The 15890-nt window shown below is 43.3% G+C and overlaps 1 protein-coding gene across 3 annotated transcripts in view; it reads right to left on the bottom strand.

The window, feature by feature from the left end:
- Nucleotides 1-14120, bottom strand: part of su(f) (cleavage stimulation factor subunit su(f)) — a 50637-nt gene extending 36517 nt beyond the window's left edge. Inside the window, exons 1-3 of one of the 3 annotated variants that reach the window (XM_084584926.1) lie at nt 14019-14120; nt 13330-13425; nt 10087-10182 (exon numbers count right to left, since the gene is read on the bottom strand). In XM_084584926.1, the coding sequence (XP_084441052.1) occupies nt 10087-10182; nt 13330-13425; nt 14019-14054 (228 nt within the window). In that variant the 5' untranslated portion in view covers nt 14055-14120. Of the gene's footprint in view, nt 1-10086; nt 10183-13329; nt 13426-13778; nt 13930-14018 lie in introns of those variants that run through there. The other 2 variants (XM_084584925.1, XM_084584927.1) reach the window with 2 other exon arrangements.
- Between the last annotated feature and the right edge of the window lie 1770 nt (nt 14121-15890).

The raw sequence follows: 15890 nt of genomic DNA, 5'->3' as shown, positions 1-15890 counted from the left end.
GAGTTTTCCCTTTTTTTTTCCCCGTCGATTAACCGGTAAGTTTCATTAGACGCCACCACGCATGTATTCTTCCTGATGGGGCTTTTAAAAATGAAGAATTTGTGCTATAAAAGCAGTGAGGTGGCAAGGCATCAAACCACCTGTTTCATAATCATGCTAAAAAGGGATACCAGATAAAAGTAAGTAAACCGTGTAAATAACTTCTGGAACGGAAGCAATCCTACAGGAAACCAACCACAACGCCTCGTTGGAACCACTTCCAGCTTTCGACAACCAGTTAAAATGAATCCTGTCATCCTTTGCATAGCGAAACGGATGCGACCTATGCGACCACTCTGTGTGGCCACCGCCATTAACATTTCGATGTGGACGAGCAATGGTCCCGTTTTAATAAAGCACAGTAACTTCGACGTGTTGCAATGAAAGTGTAATTCAACAAACCATCCTAGTGAACATACTGGAATGGCACAGGTATTGTAGTCGCATACCATATTTTCCAATGTATATGTATATACATTTCTTACAGAAATTTAGCTACTGCACCTTGTTCCTTTTTTTGTTTTGTACGTTCTTATAAATGCACTTCATTTTGAATCAGTGGTGGTACTGACTTCCGCAACTGCGAAACCCATTGTCGTCTTCTCACAGGCATCAAGCATTAGTAATATAATTATATGAAATGCCAAAAGATGACACCTGCACCCTCTAAGCAACCACCCATAATGCAAACTAAGACAAGTCAACTCTCTTTTCCAGTTTCCATTTGCAACTTAGTTTGCTTGCTATAGAATGTCAGCTTTCCACTTACTGCATGTACTCCACCCAATGCCAGAGTGCGGCGACGGTCAGAGCAGAGATTCTGAGTGCGAAGAGGATGTCTTAGCAGCGCTGCTGGCAGAGATCAGCTACCTTTTTGATAGCGTCTTGGAAGCTGAAGCCTTTTAAGGCTTTTGAATGACAATGAAGTATTGCTCTTCAGCCCAAGCGAGTTTTTTATTGGCCGTGAGCGCTGCCTTTTTCTATCATTTAGCGTCGTGTAAGGAGAGTTCTCACGTGGACAGAGCCTTTTGCGATGATTGCACAATCATGTATAGCTAAGTGCTAGTTGGTAAATTCAGGTGCATATTATAAAGCAACTTTTTTCCGTTGAAAGCCTCTATATATGAGGAGTGAGTCTTGTACACGGGAAAATATGGTACTTCCCATACCTGCTCGAGCGAGAACTGCAAAAAAGGACTTTTTCTACGAAATCGCCATTTCGTCAATGAACGCGGTAATTCTTGCTCAGTTATATATAGCCACTTCAAATGAAGCTTCATTTACTCACAAAGGTACCCATCGCTGCACGATTTGCCATACACAATTTTTCTAAAAGGCTGGAATTATATATATTTTTTAACAAGGGCAATTAGATCCTTCAGACAAACTTCATCAAATTTTTTGAAATGGAAATGTTGTGCAGCAAGCAGATAAATCACAAGAAAATCTCTCTGCGCTGTGAAAGAACTGGAGAATATATCCGCATTCCTGTCCAAAAATATTCATGCAGTTTTCCTTTGAACAATGTAGGTAACATCAGCCATGCGCCCAGCTCACCCCATTAAGTACTCGGATTTCTCGTACAGCTTTCCACTGCCTTGCATTGATTAAAACCCCATTTGTCTAATATGTGCCCGATAAAATGCAGAAATGCCCCTTAAAAGAACACCCGAGGAAGGTGGCCTGTACTACTAGATTACCAACTAGGATGTTCAAACTGGAGTATTTGAGAGCTAAGAAGGCCGAAATTGAAATAGTAGAGAAACTGAGATGCAGTCTCAAAACTGTTCTTGTACACATATCCTCTACCAAGTGGAGGTTGAGAGACACCATCAAGCAACTAGGCATTGTATGTCGAACGACAGCAGTACTAGACCTTTCCCTATGGGTCATATATGGGATAAACGGGCAAGGTAAACAAAGAAGGTATACAGAGCAATGTCCCAAAGCGAAAATGGCTACGAGGGGCTCTACAATAGCAACTCCAGATAATTTCGACCACCTGGCGCTTTTCACTTGCACTCACACAAGCACCTCACGTTGCACATCCAAGTTCGGTAACGAATTTGAGAGCAAACAGAAAACAACTTGCTCAGACTAGGCTCAACAGTGTGCAGAGAGCTGTGCTAACGAACTCCTCAGTGCTTTAGCTCTGTACGGGTTTGCTCTCCGGCATGGAAACTAATTTTTTTTTAGGAGTCTTATCGTATGAAATATCAATTCTACTTGCCTAGTTCTTGCCTCATTATTTACCGCAAGTTTTTCTGAATATTTTAACCCCATATAATCTGTGCCACCTTAATACTTCCATGAAGGAAGTGAGCTCACTGCGGCAGCATGCACAGCAGTTGTAATTTGCTTACATTATGTCGTAGTCATGTTTTCACTACCTGCAACCAAGTGCCTAATCCTATGCTTACTGCAGCTGAATAGGCCTGCCAGCAAACTTCAGTAATAGCAAGTAACAATTACCTAGTCGCAAAACTACCAAATTATGTGCAATTTTGAAAACTTGGGGTTTCGCCATTCAAAAGATTGCCCTTCAAAGGCAATTTATATAATAATGAGCTTAAAACATAGTGACTGGCTAGTTGGTTTTACATAGTGGAGATTGCAGCGCAGTAGTAAAAGGGACAAGACAAGAACGCAAACACAAGCTGTTGTTTTACTGCCCTGAACCAGACTATATAGGCCCTAGGTCCAAAACAAAGAATCAACCCATCACTTCACAGTGGTGCAGTGGTAAGATGCCAGACTGCCGGAGTACCCGGGTTTGATCCCAACCACCGGCAGCAGAGTTTCGATGGAGGAGAAACGAAGAGGCATCCGTGTGCTGCGAGATGTCAGTGCACATTAAAAATGCCCAGGTGGTCAAAATTACTCCGAAGCCCTCCACTGCGGCACAGTTCAGGTGTCCACAGAAGAAGTGTGAGATACTGCACCTTTCCTTTCCTGTGAACCAATTACTATCGCTTCCTGCATTCAAGGCACGATTATCGCCATTGTCTCTGGTTCCTTCAACCTTTATCACTGGCATTCAGAAATTTTTTTTTTTCACTAAGGTGCACAGAGGGGTTACAGACGCATTTATCTGAGCATTCAGAGATCGCCAGAGCCTCCGCTATCACCATTGTTGTGGTGACCAGACGTGGAGAATAGCTGTTCTTTTAAGGGCAGGGGTGTGGCCTTCACACTGGCTACAATGTAAGGCAACATCCTCTACGGCGCGGTTCAGGTGTCCACAGAACAAGTGTGACAGATACTGCACCTTTCCTTTCCTGTGAACCAATTACTATCACTTCCTGCCTTCAAGGCACGATTATCGCCATTGTCTCTGGTTCCTTTAACCTTTATCACTGGCGTTCAGAATTACTTTTTTTTCACTAAGGTTCACAGAGGGGTTACACATTTATCTCAGCATTTCAAGATCGCCGGAGCCTCCGCTATTCACCATTGTTGTGGTGACGCGATGCGGAGAATAGCTGTTCTTTCAAGGGCAGGGGTAAGGAAAGTTCCCCTCTCGTAGATTCCTTTTATGTTCTTGTAATATTGTGTTCAGGCATCTCGCTGTTTGGACTACGTAGATGCTGGCGCACGACTGGGGAATCGAATACACATCCTTTTCGTAATCTTAGAGGCGTGGATGATGCCTCATTATGCAGCCGGGTCACGTTCGGTGTCTGAATTTATATCTTTGCACAGCAGTTTCTTTGGGGCCGATAAGAAAATGTCGACCCCCGCTCTATTTCCATTTTTTTCTTCCAATTTTTTTTTTGTGTAAACGTTTGCATTCTGACCTCGTCCCTGTTACTATCGTGCTGCAATCTCCAGTAATGTGCTTATCTGCTACATGTTCACATACTTCACGAGACTTACCTGGTAACTAGACAGGCTCCACATCATTCAACGAGTTGAGAGAGTGATTTTCAAAAACGGAAGTTCATGCAGCCAACATTGCAATTAAAACTGGTGTTGGCAATTAAGGCCTACACAACGACATCACATCAATCCACTCTACCCTGGCTTTTTCTGCCGGGGACTCCTAAAACAAAGCAATTCATTACACAACAAATTCCACCGATCACGCAGCATCTTGCATCCAAGTCAAGACAGTCGATGACCACAACCACCACCTTCCCAGTGTAGGCTTGGCAATACAAGTGCACATACCCCAGAAGAAACACAGACACAATGAATTTAAACAAACGCTTAAGCAAGGAACCCATTTAGGCAAAAAAGAACAACTCATTTATTGAGCTACAGCAAAGACGATCTCGCCCTTTCGGTGCAGCTCGTAGAATTTCACTTTAAGAACAAACGAAGCCCCGCTGAAAGTTGTCTTGCCGAGTGCTTATACAGTAAGTCTCCAAAAACTTTTATTTCACCTTTTTTTTTTCTCTCTGCTTTTTTTTTTTAGCCCAATGAAAGAAAAGAGACAGGACAACATGTGTTCTATGTAGTGTGACGGGACATGTGCTCTTTGTGTGCAAGTGTGGTATGCCGGCATGTGCTGTAAAGTGTTTCTGTATGCATTGGCACTCCCTCCCAGACCAATCACACACACACATACACACTTCTAAGCTTCAATCATACTTTTTTCCATCACACTCATTACAGGCCACGCAGCTCTGCGCGACAGTGAAAAAGCGTGAAGCCTTTTCAGTGCCGATGAAAGGTCCTTTCACTTTAAAATCTTCCACCAATAAGACTCTGGATGCAATCCAATACCTTGGTGTAGGCTTGGATAGCTTATAATACCATGGGCATGCATAACTGTGGCCCGGCCACGAGTGCTAGTAACTAACCTGCTCCCACAAAAACCGAGAATTCACAATTCTGCACAATATGCATCCAACCAATCAGATTGCAATACCCGAGAGTGAAGCCCCCCAGTCAAAATGTTCGAAAATAAATGAGGCCTACACCACGCCACGCCCAGGTGGGAGAGAAAAGCTAACAAGATGTCTTTCTGCTTTCAGTTTCACATCTGGAGCCATGTCTAATCACTAGGTGTTCTTTGCAGTTGTTACCACCACTGCATGGCCTGTAGCATCTCAAGCAAACACATCCACATCCACTCACTAGCAGGTCGAAACAACTGAACCACCACATAGTAGAAATGCATCTGCACTCAATGTTGTTAACTTCACCCAGTGGACCATGCAATGAACCCCTAAATTATTCTTGTTTCAAGACAAGGGGCAACTGCCTAGAATATGTTTAAAAAAAAAGGGGGGGGAGTCTCCGAACTAGCATATTAAGATGCGGTAAATTTCTTTTACAGTATTCATTTGTACAGCTGACAGTCATGTCAGTCACGTCAACGGAACCATGCATGTAAGGTGCGCAGCACAGGAGATACAGTCGAAGTGTTGCACACATGAATGTCTTTTTACCCTTTTGAGCACAACGATGTTCAAAGGAAATTCATGGCTTTTTCTTAGTGTGCGAAAGCTAGCAGAGGTCTCTTTGTGACAAGTGAATTTAGCACCCTTCACGTCGCATATCAAATGGTTTGCCTTACATCGAGCGCCGTAAGCGATACTCGATGAAACAACGAGCAGAGTAGCCAGGCATATGGCATTATTATGCAGGCAGATTTGGCCAGCGGTGATAACATTAGTAACAGTAAAAACTGCGCGATTCTTCACTGTCTACATGAAAAGCGCTGGCATTTCAATGTTGCCATTTCCGTCAATTACGATACCATGGCAAATTTTGCACGACCCTGCAGAAGCTGACTCCTTGTATTTTTCACCTAAAGAACTAACATATTACCTCTTTCAGGAAAAAAGATGAATACATGTGTGCAAAGAAAACAACAGGTGCTGATAAAAGGTAACTGACGTTTAATTGGGCACGCGTGAAGATACCACTACTTTTATGTCCACAGAGAGGGAATAGAACCCTTTCATAATTAGTTAAGTTGGCTTTCTCACATTGCTTACTGCTCTAGAAATGGCATCACTGGGTGGAGAGAAGACACTGATACAGGGCTAATATTGCAAGTTACTGCTTCATAGATGCACGTAGTGCTGCCAGGGAAATTATGTGAACATATTCTGGTGCATAAATCAAACGAATTATGGCTATAACATAAATTTCTGAAGAATTGCTGTTCAGCCAGTAATGCTAAAGCCACAGTAATGGTAAAGCACAGAGGTAAAGCCGACTTGAAATTTATGAGAGGGGTCTATTGACAGAGCAAGGCTACTTGGTCCACCAACCCGAAGTCGCGTTTCCTGCATGAAATTATGGAAATGGAGAATAGCAGTTTTTCCTGAACACAGTGGTTCAGGATAGAAATTGGCCATGCGCCAATCTCAGTGCATGTCGCCAAACATGCGGGCATTTCCCTCTAACCCAAAGGACAGCCCAATCTCATTCACACAAGCCACACATCATATCATCAAATTACACAGGTGGAGATATGTTACCGGGGCATGTCTCGCTCATTTGGATGAGGGCAATGAGTTGTCTCACCTGTCACCCCATGCTGCAGACAAAACGAAGGTCCCCACCGCTTGAAGGTGGCCATCAAGTTTCATGCCATTTAATTAAGTGGGACTGAAGAAGCCAACAGGCAACAACAAAGGTTAAGTGCAGCCTTTTTGTTTCATAAGCGACTAAAGCAGTGTCGCATCGATTAGGTATGCAACTGAATGGCACCTAACAGAACTTTGTATGTACGCAGAAATGCACACAACCTGATCCACAACAAGCAGAGAATATTTTAACACCACTGATCAAAATTCGAAACTGCGTCCCATTGTCTCAGAGGCGAATGCTTAACAGACTCAAATTGCAATCGACCACAGCTCTGGGAACAATGAACTTATTGTCTGACTCGGCGACTATTCGACAAACTCTTCTGACAAACAAAGGAGCGAATACTGCAACCAGGATGTGGAAGGCCATGCTTTTGCTGAACATTTTGGCGAAGCCTGAAGCATAAAAAAAGGGACGTCCCTGTCTTTTACGCTTCAGTTCAGTTCAGTTCAGTCGTGTCCGACTCTTCGTGACCCTATAGACCATATCACGCCAAGCTTTCCGGTCTCTGTTTGCTGCCTACCCCTTCTCCAGTGACCCTCAACCATTCCCAACATCAAATCTTTCTCCAGCGACTCCTCTCTTCTTCAGGCTTTGCCAAATTGAGCTAACTGAACCAACTAGCCCGAGAAACAGCCTAGCTGATGCTAAAATAGATTAGGCCTCACAGTATACCCTCCCAGAACCAACGCCTCAAAACAATTATGAAAATAATCATTTTCACCTCAAAACGGCCAACAAAAGACAAAAGCATTACTGGGCAAAGGAAACTGATGGAATATATAGGAAGATAATCCACTTATGTAGTGTGTAGAGACCACTTCAACGTCCAAAAGCCACTGCCACTGCTGCAAAATATTCAGCGGTCGGTCACCACCCATAATCAAACTGTACATAACAGACAGTGCTCTCTCAAAACCAACTGTGCCAAAGTATGCACTTAATTTCAAGCTTCTGCTCACACTCTCACATAAACACACACACGCACAGGCACACAGACCCTCCATTCACTCAGTGCAGTGTAATGTTCTGGTCCACGAGGCAACTGCAATGCATGCAATGACTGTGTCAAGTGTCATAATGATTATGTGAAGTGTCATGATGGATTTCTCAACGAAAGGGTACTCAAAAGAGGTTCCTAACACATATGGCTGCCAAGATGAGACAGCCTTCTCAAGCTTGTCAAGTCACAGTGCATGCCGAGGTACAGCGGTGATTCTAAAGCCCAATTTCATTCAGTAATAAAAAAACACACACACCCTAACTGAAGAGGCACTAATACAAGACACTTAACTTGCAAGTGTGATCTCATTGCTCTAATGCTTTTCTTTTACGAGAAAAAAATGGCACTTTACACTCGACCAAAAAGAAAAAAAAAAAAGGAGTGGAGTGACACATAGGCCCATCTCAAAACTGATATGCAATAACATTAATCAATGCCACTAATTAACTATGCATTGCTGTACTGAAATCTGCACAATGCAAAGTGAAGAGCTTGTACAAGGCCTCCGTATATCCCGACCTTGGTGGCGTAGGTGTCGCTTGCCCAGTTCACGACCCTACGGTCAGAGGTTGGGTTTTAGGACTTGACCCTCCATTTCTTTCCTTTAAAGGTGCACTAAAAAGAATTTTTGAGGGCGTCTTGAAATTTGTTATACACGCTACAAGCATTCTATAAACATCGAATAATTTCCCCATGTAACCGATTTTGCTGCTGAAATAAAATGTCCTGGCTGCTGATGCCAGGAGAACATGCTGATGCCAGGTTCTCCCTAGAAAAAAGCCATTAGCATTTTTGGCGACGTTCAATGACACAGAGTCTGAAGCAGCCGGCTGTTGAACACCGAGAAATGCAAATCGCATTAAGCACCTGAGGAAGTGATCACATCACTATTACCTCGTGTGCTTAGAATTCCACGCAGCCTCCAATTAGCCACCTTATTCTAACCCATCTTCTCTAAGGCTAGTAGTGTATGCAATGCTTACTGCATGAAAACGCGCAGGCCACATTCCAACCCTTTGTATTTCAGTCGCCACATAACATAAGTGGCGCATACGTATATCGGAGGCAAAGCAGGGAAGTAACATTCAAACATGGTTGCCAAGTTTCCACTGATATGGCAGCCACGTCCAATGTTATTTCACACTTTACAGCTTGCATTTTGAAAATGCAAACAAAGTTGAGCGAGCAACCCTGTGAAACAGACACCCATATTCTGAACCTCTTTTGAGATAAAGCATGCATGGATGCACGTCAGCTAGTGTGATTGTACTAAACAGTACAGCTGTGAGCAAGTGTGTTTTTGTGTGTGTGTGTGACCACCATGCGGGAGACAAGTCAGAGACGCCACTCAGTAACTGAGACCACAGCAAGGAAGTGAATGGGAGACCACCCTTTCTAAAAGAATGTTTCACGAGTCCACCCCACCACTGCCCCCGAGCCAGGAAGAGAAAAAAAAATAATTTATTTGTCTTCAACGAAGACTGGGTAAAGAAAAAAAAAAAGGTCTAAATTCTAAGCTGGCACTAAGAGAATCTTTTCATATGCTCGCAGTTTTACCAATAGGACAACACAGAAGCACAGCCTTTTGTTGATGCATACACACGTGAGATTGCTCGCTAGCAACCTTTCTGCTGTTGCATGCAATATTCAGGTTTTTAACGCACTGGTCAAAGCCAATGAGTGCAGAGTCCCTACCCGCATCATGAACAAACTTCAGCTTTACAAACCATGCAAACTGCATATGGTCAGAGAGACTAATAACCATTAGCCTGCACCTCTGAACTGCTTAAGGCACTTCAAGGTCACTGATGAGGTGACAATTTGCAGCACTCTTTTTTTTTTTTTTTTTTTTTTTTTGTCAACAACAATAACCTTTATGTTTGGTTTGTGGGGTATAACGTCCTAAAGGGACTCAGGCTATGAGAGACTCAATTACATTTGTGTGTATCAATCAAATGGGGGTGGTTTATAAATAGGTACATCGTAAAGGCAGGCTTCTGATTAGTTCCGATCATCTAGACTTGATTAAGCGAACTAAAATCAACAGCTTATGTCTATTTTTGTGTTCTGCCTGCTTAAAATCGAGCTATCACTGTGGGGAATGAATGGACAAGCGTGTGATCAGTAGCCTACATATCCGATAAAACGTACAGCCTGTCTGTATGGAGCCCCACAAATGATACTGGTAAAGAGCTCTGCACACAAAAGAGCCTTCACGTTCAGCTCAGGTGACGAGTTGCACGCAACAAATCACAGCAGAAAGACTGCGCAACGCGCAGAAGGAATACACACCCACGCATCTCAAAGTCAGCTGCACAAAATGGCAAGCACCAAGAAACAAGGCTTAAAAAGGAAAACAGTAACCTAAAAATAAAGAGGCTGTGTTGTAAAAGCAGACTCAACGTGAGGTGGGAACAGCGAGCCAAACTAAAGAGAGAAGGAAGGATAAAAAAAAAAGGTGAAGGTAGAAGTGAGAAATGTGGCAGATACAAAACCTCATGTTCAATGTAAATCTTCCAGTAGCGGCCGGCATTGGGGAACTGTGTCACTATCTTCTCGTAGAGTGGACGAGCCTCCTCGATCTTCTTGTTCTGTGCAGCACGAGCCGTGGAGGACGAGAGGTCGCAGCACATGCGGAATGGGGGAAAAAAAAAAAAAAGTGCCGCAGGGCAGAGAGGCCATTACAAAAGGAGCAACAGCACAAGCCCAAGCCACACATTTAATGCAAGGTTTGCCACACCCTAGCAAGAAAAGAAAGCTTTTCTCTGGTGCACCCGCAGAGCTTCTCCACACCCTGCCAAAGCCACGTGTGGCATAAATCAGCTAATTCAGCTTCATTGAGAGCATGTAGGTGAAGAATGTTATTGAGCACATGCACACGCTTCTAATCGTGCGGACTGTGGCTGTGTAAAACGGCTAAGAGCACAAGTTTTGGATTGGTTTCTGGAGTCACATCCCAATTTCGACCACTTGGGGTTCTTAATGTTCCCTAACTGTACGCAGTAGAATAACTACAGCGCTGAATTTGAGGCATGTTTGCCTACCCCACACATAACTGTCACTTGCAAAAGACACCACTCCCCACTCCTCAAATGCCGGTTGTATTCACAATGCACATCTCAGGTTCAAAGATCTTTGTATACATTCTTGAAGAAAGGGTGCTGTAACACCAAGAACAACAGTAACAAAAAATTCAACTTCAATATTTACACTGGTAGTACCAATTACACAGCCTCGCAGTATAAAGGTACCAATCAAGATAATTTCAATACTAACTGTAAATATTTCATTCCGCAGCACGGAAAGTATACAATTTTCATTGTACTTTGGCAAAGCTGCCAAGCGTATGCTCACTAAAAGAGAAATTTGCATTCTACGGCCCCAGATTACATGCCATGGACAGCATCTTACAGTAAAGAATATCAGTTGTGCTGGGGGGAAGGCGGACATCTACTACACAGTAAGGGCCTGCCCAGAAAATTGAGAAGTCAGACTAATACCTAAGCCAATGACCGAGATGTGGGAGGTAGCTCTATTAAGCACAAACCGCGGGGATCTGCCGAAACTCCTAGAAAGAGCATAGGCAGCACCGGCTTCTAACTGCTACCCCATCCTCATTCACCGCTCCCCACAACTGTCATTTTCACCATCACCAGGAAACTACCCTGCACCACTGATGTTACAAGATCGTAATAATAAAAAAAAAAAAAAGTGACTGAATTCTGATTGCAAACCTGCAGCCCCAATGTACTAAAAAAAAAAAAAAAAAAAAAAAAGAATGCCCGCTCTACTGCCCCTCTCATTTGTAACACAGCTACGAGGCTACTGCCCAGCATCACTGGCTTTGGGAACGTGTTATGTTTTGGTTGATCAGAGTTAAGTTTCGTGAAAACTTTGGCTGCTCTTGTACAAACCAGTCACCCTACTAAAGATTGTTTCGTGCAATTTACAATAAGCCCTTTAAATTCTCAACCTATTCACTGCAGCAACATCAAGTGCATCCTAGTAAAAAAAAAAAAAACAAGAACCTAAGACTGCCAATAGATCCCTTGCAAAACCCTGGATGCACGCTTCTCTGCGCAGCAAAAAAACACCTTCACCGTGACAGCCAAACCTGTTTTGGAGGCAGAAATTGACTGCAGGGTAGGAAACATCTACTACGACAATAATGGTAAAGGGGTTTTCACTATGCCGGAAAGCTGAATTGCGGCGTTTTGCTAAGGGTCCACAGCCTGTGCAGTGGCAAGTATGAGCTGAAAGGTGGAGTCTGCCTATTCCCAGACATCACTGCATGTTCCCACAACTACAGGAGACAATTTCCTATCCCAGGGCAAGAGAGACACTAGAAAATACTCAATAGAGATCCTCTTTAAATGGTTCCTAGCTTGCACAGTACTCAGTTTTGGCAAACATATTGTATGTAGAGCATGCCAAGAGCAAGCGTTATGAGCACTTGTGATATCACTACTGTCATAGCCGAGCTCCATGTACATAGAAATTCAATCGAAGGTGGTGGCAGCAAGTGTCGCGGAAAGAAAATACACACGTCGCTTGCCTTGTTGCTCAGATGTGCGGAAATAGAAAATTTAAGCTCATTGCCCGGAAGTGTTCGTATGATTAGCCAATCAGACACTTGCTGGCTATGTCTAGTTTGTCGCATAGCTTCTCCCCAAAGTTGTGTGTCAGCCTCAACAAGCAAGCCTTATTCGAAATAAAAGGTAGCCAAGGGCTCAACATGTGCAGCAGGCTACGAGCAAGTGCACCATGGCGATGTGAGAGTCGAGGCGGAGCAGGTGCTCAATTCCGAGATGCTCAGCTGTAGATGCGATATAACTCACGGCACGTGTCCCCTTGCATAGTTCGCTCTCTCAAAACAAGATCAAGCAACTGTTTACGGGTGTGATGACTCGGGTAGTGCGCGCTGGCACAGCATGATAGTGCACCTCCCCCTTGAATCCATGATATGTCTTAGTCTCCACAAGCGCGCTGGCTTGATCATCACCGCTGTACACAGCTGCCTTTGGCAAAATAAGGCCCGCATGGCTGCCCACTAAGCAAAAAAGCGAACAACGATCGCCTCCATTGCGTCGCGTTGCTCTTTTTTTCATACACATGAAGCTCACTCTTCCGTCAAACCTGAACAAGCAGTAACACGGCAGGCCTTAGATGCAGAAAACTGGGAACTGTAATGTTCAACCTTTACCCTGCGTTAGCCACCACATAACCTGCATGTCATTGCTTTCACTCTAGTGTCAACTATTCCCTCCGCATACGAAAAGGAAAAAGAAACCGGTGCTAGACAAACAACAACTCCACTTCACGTGCAAGCAATATGAACTTGAAGCACTAACTCTTTTTTTTTTTTTCTGGGCTCCACTTCACAGCAATGCTCATTCCGCGTTTATTTAACCAACCTAGCCAGAATTGCCAAAATATTTCCTCAAAACCATTGCTTTGAGGAAATCATTGCTTTTTGCTTTGACGTTAAATAAGTTCGCCACCAATGGCCGCGGCTGCAATCAATGCGTTCTCAGCCTCGTTTTTCCCCTCATGCGTAATGACGGCGCTCAATAACTTGCCGGTCTGAAAAAAGAAAGGGACGTTCATGCACCATGCGAAACAAGCCTGATAATATTCAACAAAAACGAAATACTCACCAAGCCTCGTGCACAAGCTCAAGCGTAAAAACTAGTTAATAACCGGTAAAAACCGGTTAACACAAAGGCAAAACGCCTTACCTGGGCGTCTCTAAGCAGAATGCTCCAGGCTTCCACGTCGTAGACATTTTGTTCGAGGCGCTTTTCGGCGTTTTTCACTCTGTCAGGAATGTATCCCTGCATGGCAAAAATAGAACACGATTAAAACACGGCAGCTCTCTCTCCGCTTTTCCCAACACCGGCGGGCTGCCGGTTTCGACACAACTTCTGTTCATTATGTTTCCGTATGCTACTGGAATAAAAACCACTAGGTAGTTCAGTGATCGGTTCCAGGGTCTCTGGAAGACGTAAGTCCCGCTGTTAACATAGCAAGTATCACACACAAGCAGAAATCTTGACAGGGTGCCGCACTTAGGCTTAGTGCAGCAGCGCTAGCAATTGACCGTCTAAATTACTCCAATGCACTCAAACTAACTCGTATGAAAATAATCCACACACGACACACTAACGCACAGGAAAAGCCAATTTACCTCCATTTGGGCCAATGCTTCGCGCTTTGGATTAGTGAACATTTCACCCCGAGATGAATACCAACCACGTAGCAGAACCAAACAACAGCACGCATTTCCGCCTATCGGCGCTAGAATCGCTGTGGACGGCAGCGATGGTCGAAGCGTATCGGTTCACTTCCTTTGACTGCTCAAAGGTAAAATCCGATATGTTTTTGAAATGATCGTTGCCACAGTAGCATTGTTCAATACAAGAATTACCTTTTTCCGCCTTCTATTGCGAGATTTTGGCGCCATTTTTGAACAGGGAGTTGAGCCAAGTGCAAGCGAGCGTCGTTGCACTAAAGCGCACCACTAGCAGTCCACCCCCTGATAGCATATGGGTACGGCCCTTCGCCTTTCGTTTCCGGATTTTTTTTTTTTTTTCTGCAATTAGGGGGGGGGAGTGGGAGGGTGGGGGAGTGAATTTTGGGCGCCATTTTTTGAGTTCAGGATCGAATACAAGTAGGACTTTACAGAAATTGCTTTTCCCAAAACAAAGTACGATTCGTCTCTAGCTCCGTATGAGCTGAAACCTACGCAAGAATAGTACTGGGTGTTCGCTTTTAGTATAGACAGCAGGGGACAGCCCAGCATATATGTGTTTGGCCCAGGTGTGTGCTGCAGAAGAGGCAAATAAAACGCGACTACGGTGCCGTGCCGTCACAGAGGTAGAAAAGAACCGTCGAAGAAAAAAACAAAACATTCAATTTTTTATTTAAAAAAAAAACAAATATTGTATCCTATTTGTGGAGTTTAGCTCCCCAAAGAGGTACGGGGCGCAGAGGTAGAATTTCGGCCACTAATTAAGTGTTCTTCAACGAATTCTCTGGTTTATAGCACAGTTAACAATGTTCATGCATTTCGTTCCATCTAAGTACGGGGACCACTGCCGGGATTCATTTGTACAGCTTCTACTGCTTTTATAACCTTGGAGAAAAAAGAAAGGAGGGCTTCCGAAGAGCATAAGACATGAAGAAAATATGTCGGCATACGTCTGCCTTCGTTATATTTAACATGTTCTTTTTATTATTCTTTACAGTATAAATCGAGGCGCCTGAAATGAGTGCAAAGAGAAGTCTGTGGTTAAAACATGGTTCAAGGTACATATATGTCGGAGGGACCCATTTGTTTCCGGGAAAGTCGGATTTAAATTCGATCTCCGACGTACGACTCCGTCGGGCACTCAAGTTCACACGATTACAAGTGCGATATATATATATATATATATATATATATATATATATATATATATATATATATATATATATATATATATATCGAGCGCTTTCCTTTTTAACTGTTTACAGAATGTTATTTTAAAACTTGTGAGAGATACGCTGGGGTGACCTGTTCAGGTGAATTGTACAGCAAGCTAGCCACTATATACGTGATAGACCTCAGCGATAAAAATTATAAATTACCTAAAATTAACTAAACAACTTTTTACTTTTGATTTTAGGGGCAAACATTATGTTAAGAACTTAAAGGCTGTCGACATAGGAGTTCAGTCCAGTTTTTAAATTATCGGCAATGAACTTTGACATGTTACCGTCAAAGCAACGACCTTTTTATTAATGTGCATTGCTGGAAGCCAACTTTCCGAGCTGAAAATGGGCAGTTTTGCTATTTGGTTTTGTTGGTTCAACATTTCTAACTGCATTGTCGATAAAGACAATTATAAATGGGACAAAACTTTCCTGTTGGCGGCCTTGAATTTCTTGATAAACTGTTGGTCCTTGAAATCAAAAGTGATGAGGTTCATTACTTAATTGTAGTTAATTAATCTTTTAGTCAGTGACATCTCCCACGTACATAACGTCCACCTTGTCCTGCATTTCACAAGCACAGCCCACATCGACGTATCCTCGTAGGGTTGAAAATAATAGTATAAAATAACCAACTATAGAGTTGTTCAGAGGTCTATGCTCACCTGCAATATTTTTTTTTTCGTTTCCCAAAGCTAATTAGTTTGTAGCGACTAATTATCAATTTTTTTAATGATAGCATTCAGAAAAAAATTGTCAATGCAAAAGTTGTCGATCTTCTCGAGAAACGGCTAGCTGGCTAGCTAAGTTGTTTCCATCAAGCTAG

This window comes from Amblyomma maculatum, chromosome 11, assembly GCF_055883805.1.
Source record: "Amblyomma maculatum isolate TAMU_Amacu chromosome 11, ASM5588380v1, whole genome shotgun sequence".
Classification (NCBI taxonomy): domain Eukaryota; kingdom Metazoa; phylum Arthropoda; class Arachnida; order Ixodida; family Ixodidae; genus Amblyomma; species Amblyomma maculatum.
This window is presented reverse-complemented; position numbering and strand designations above follow the sequence as displayed.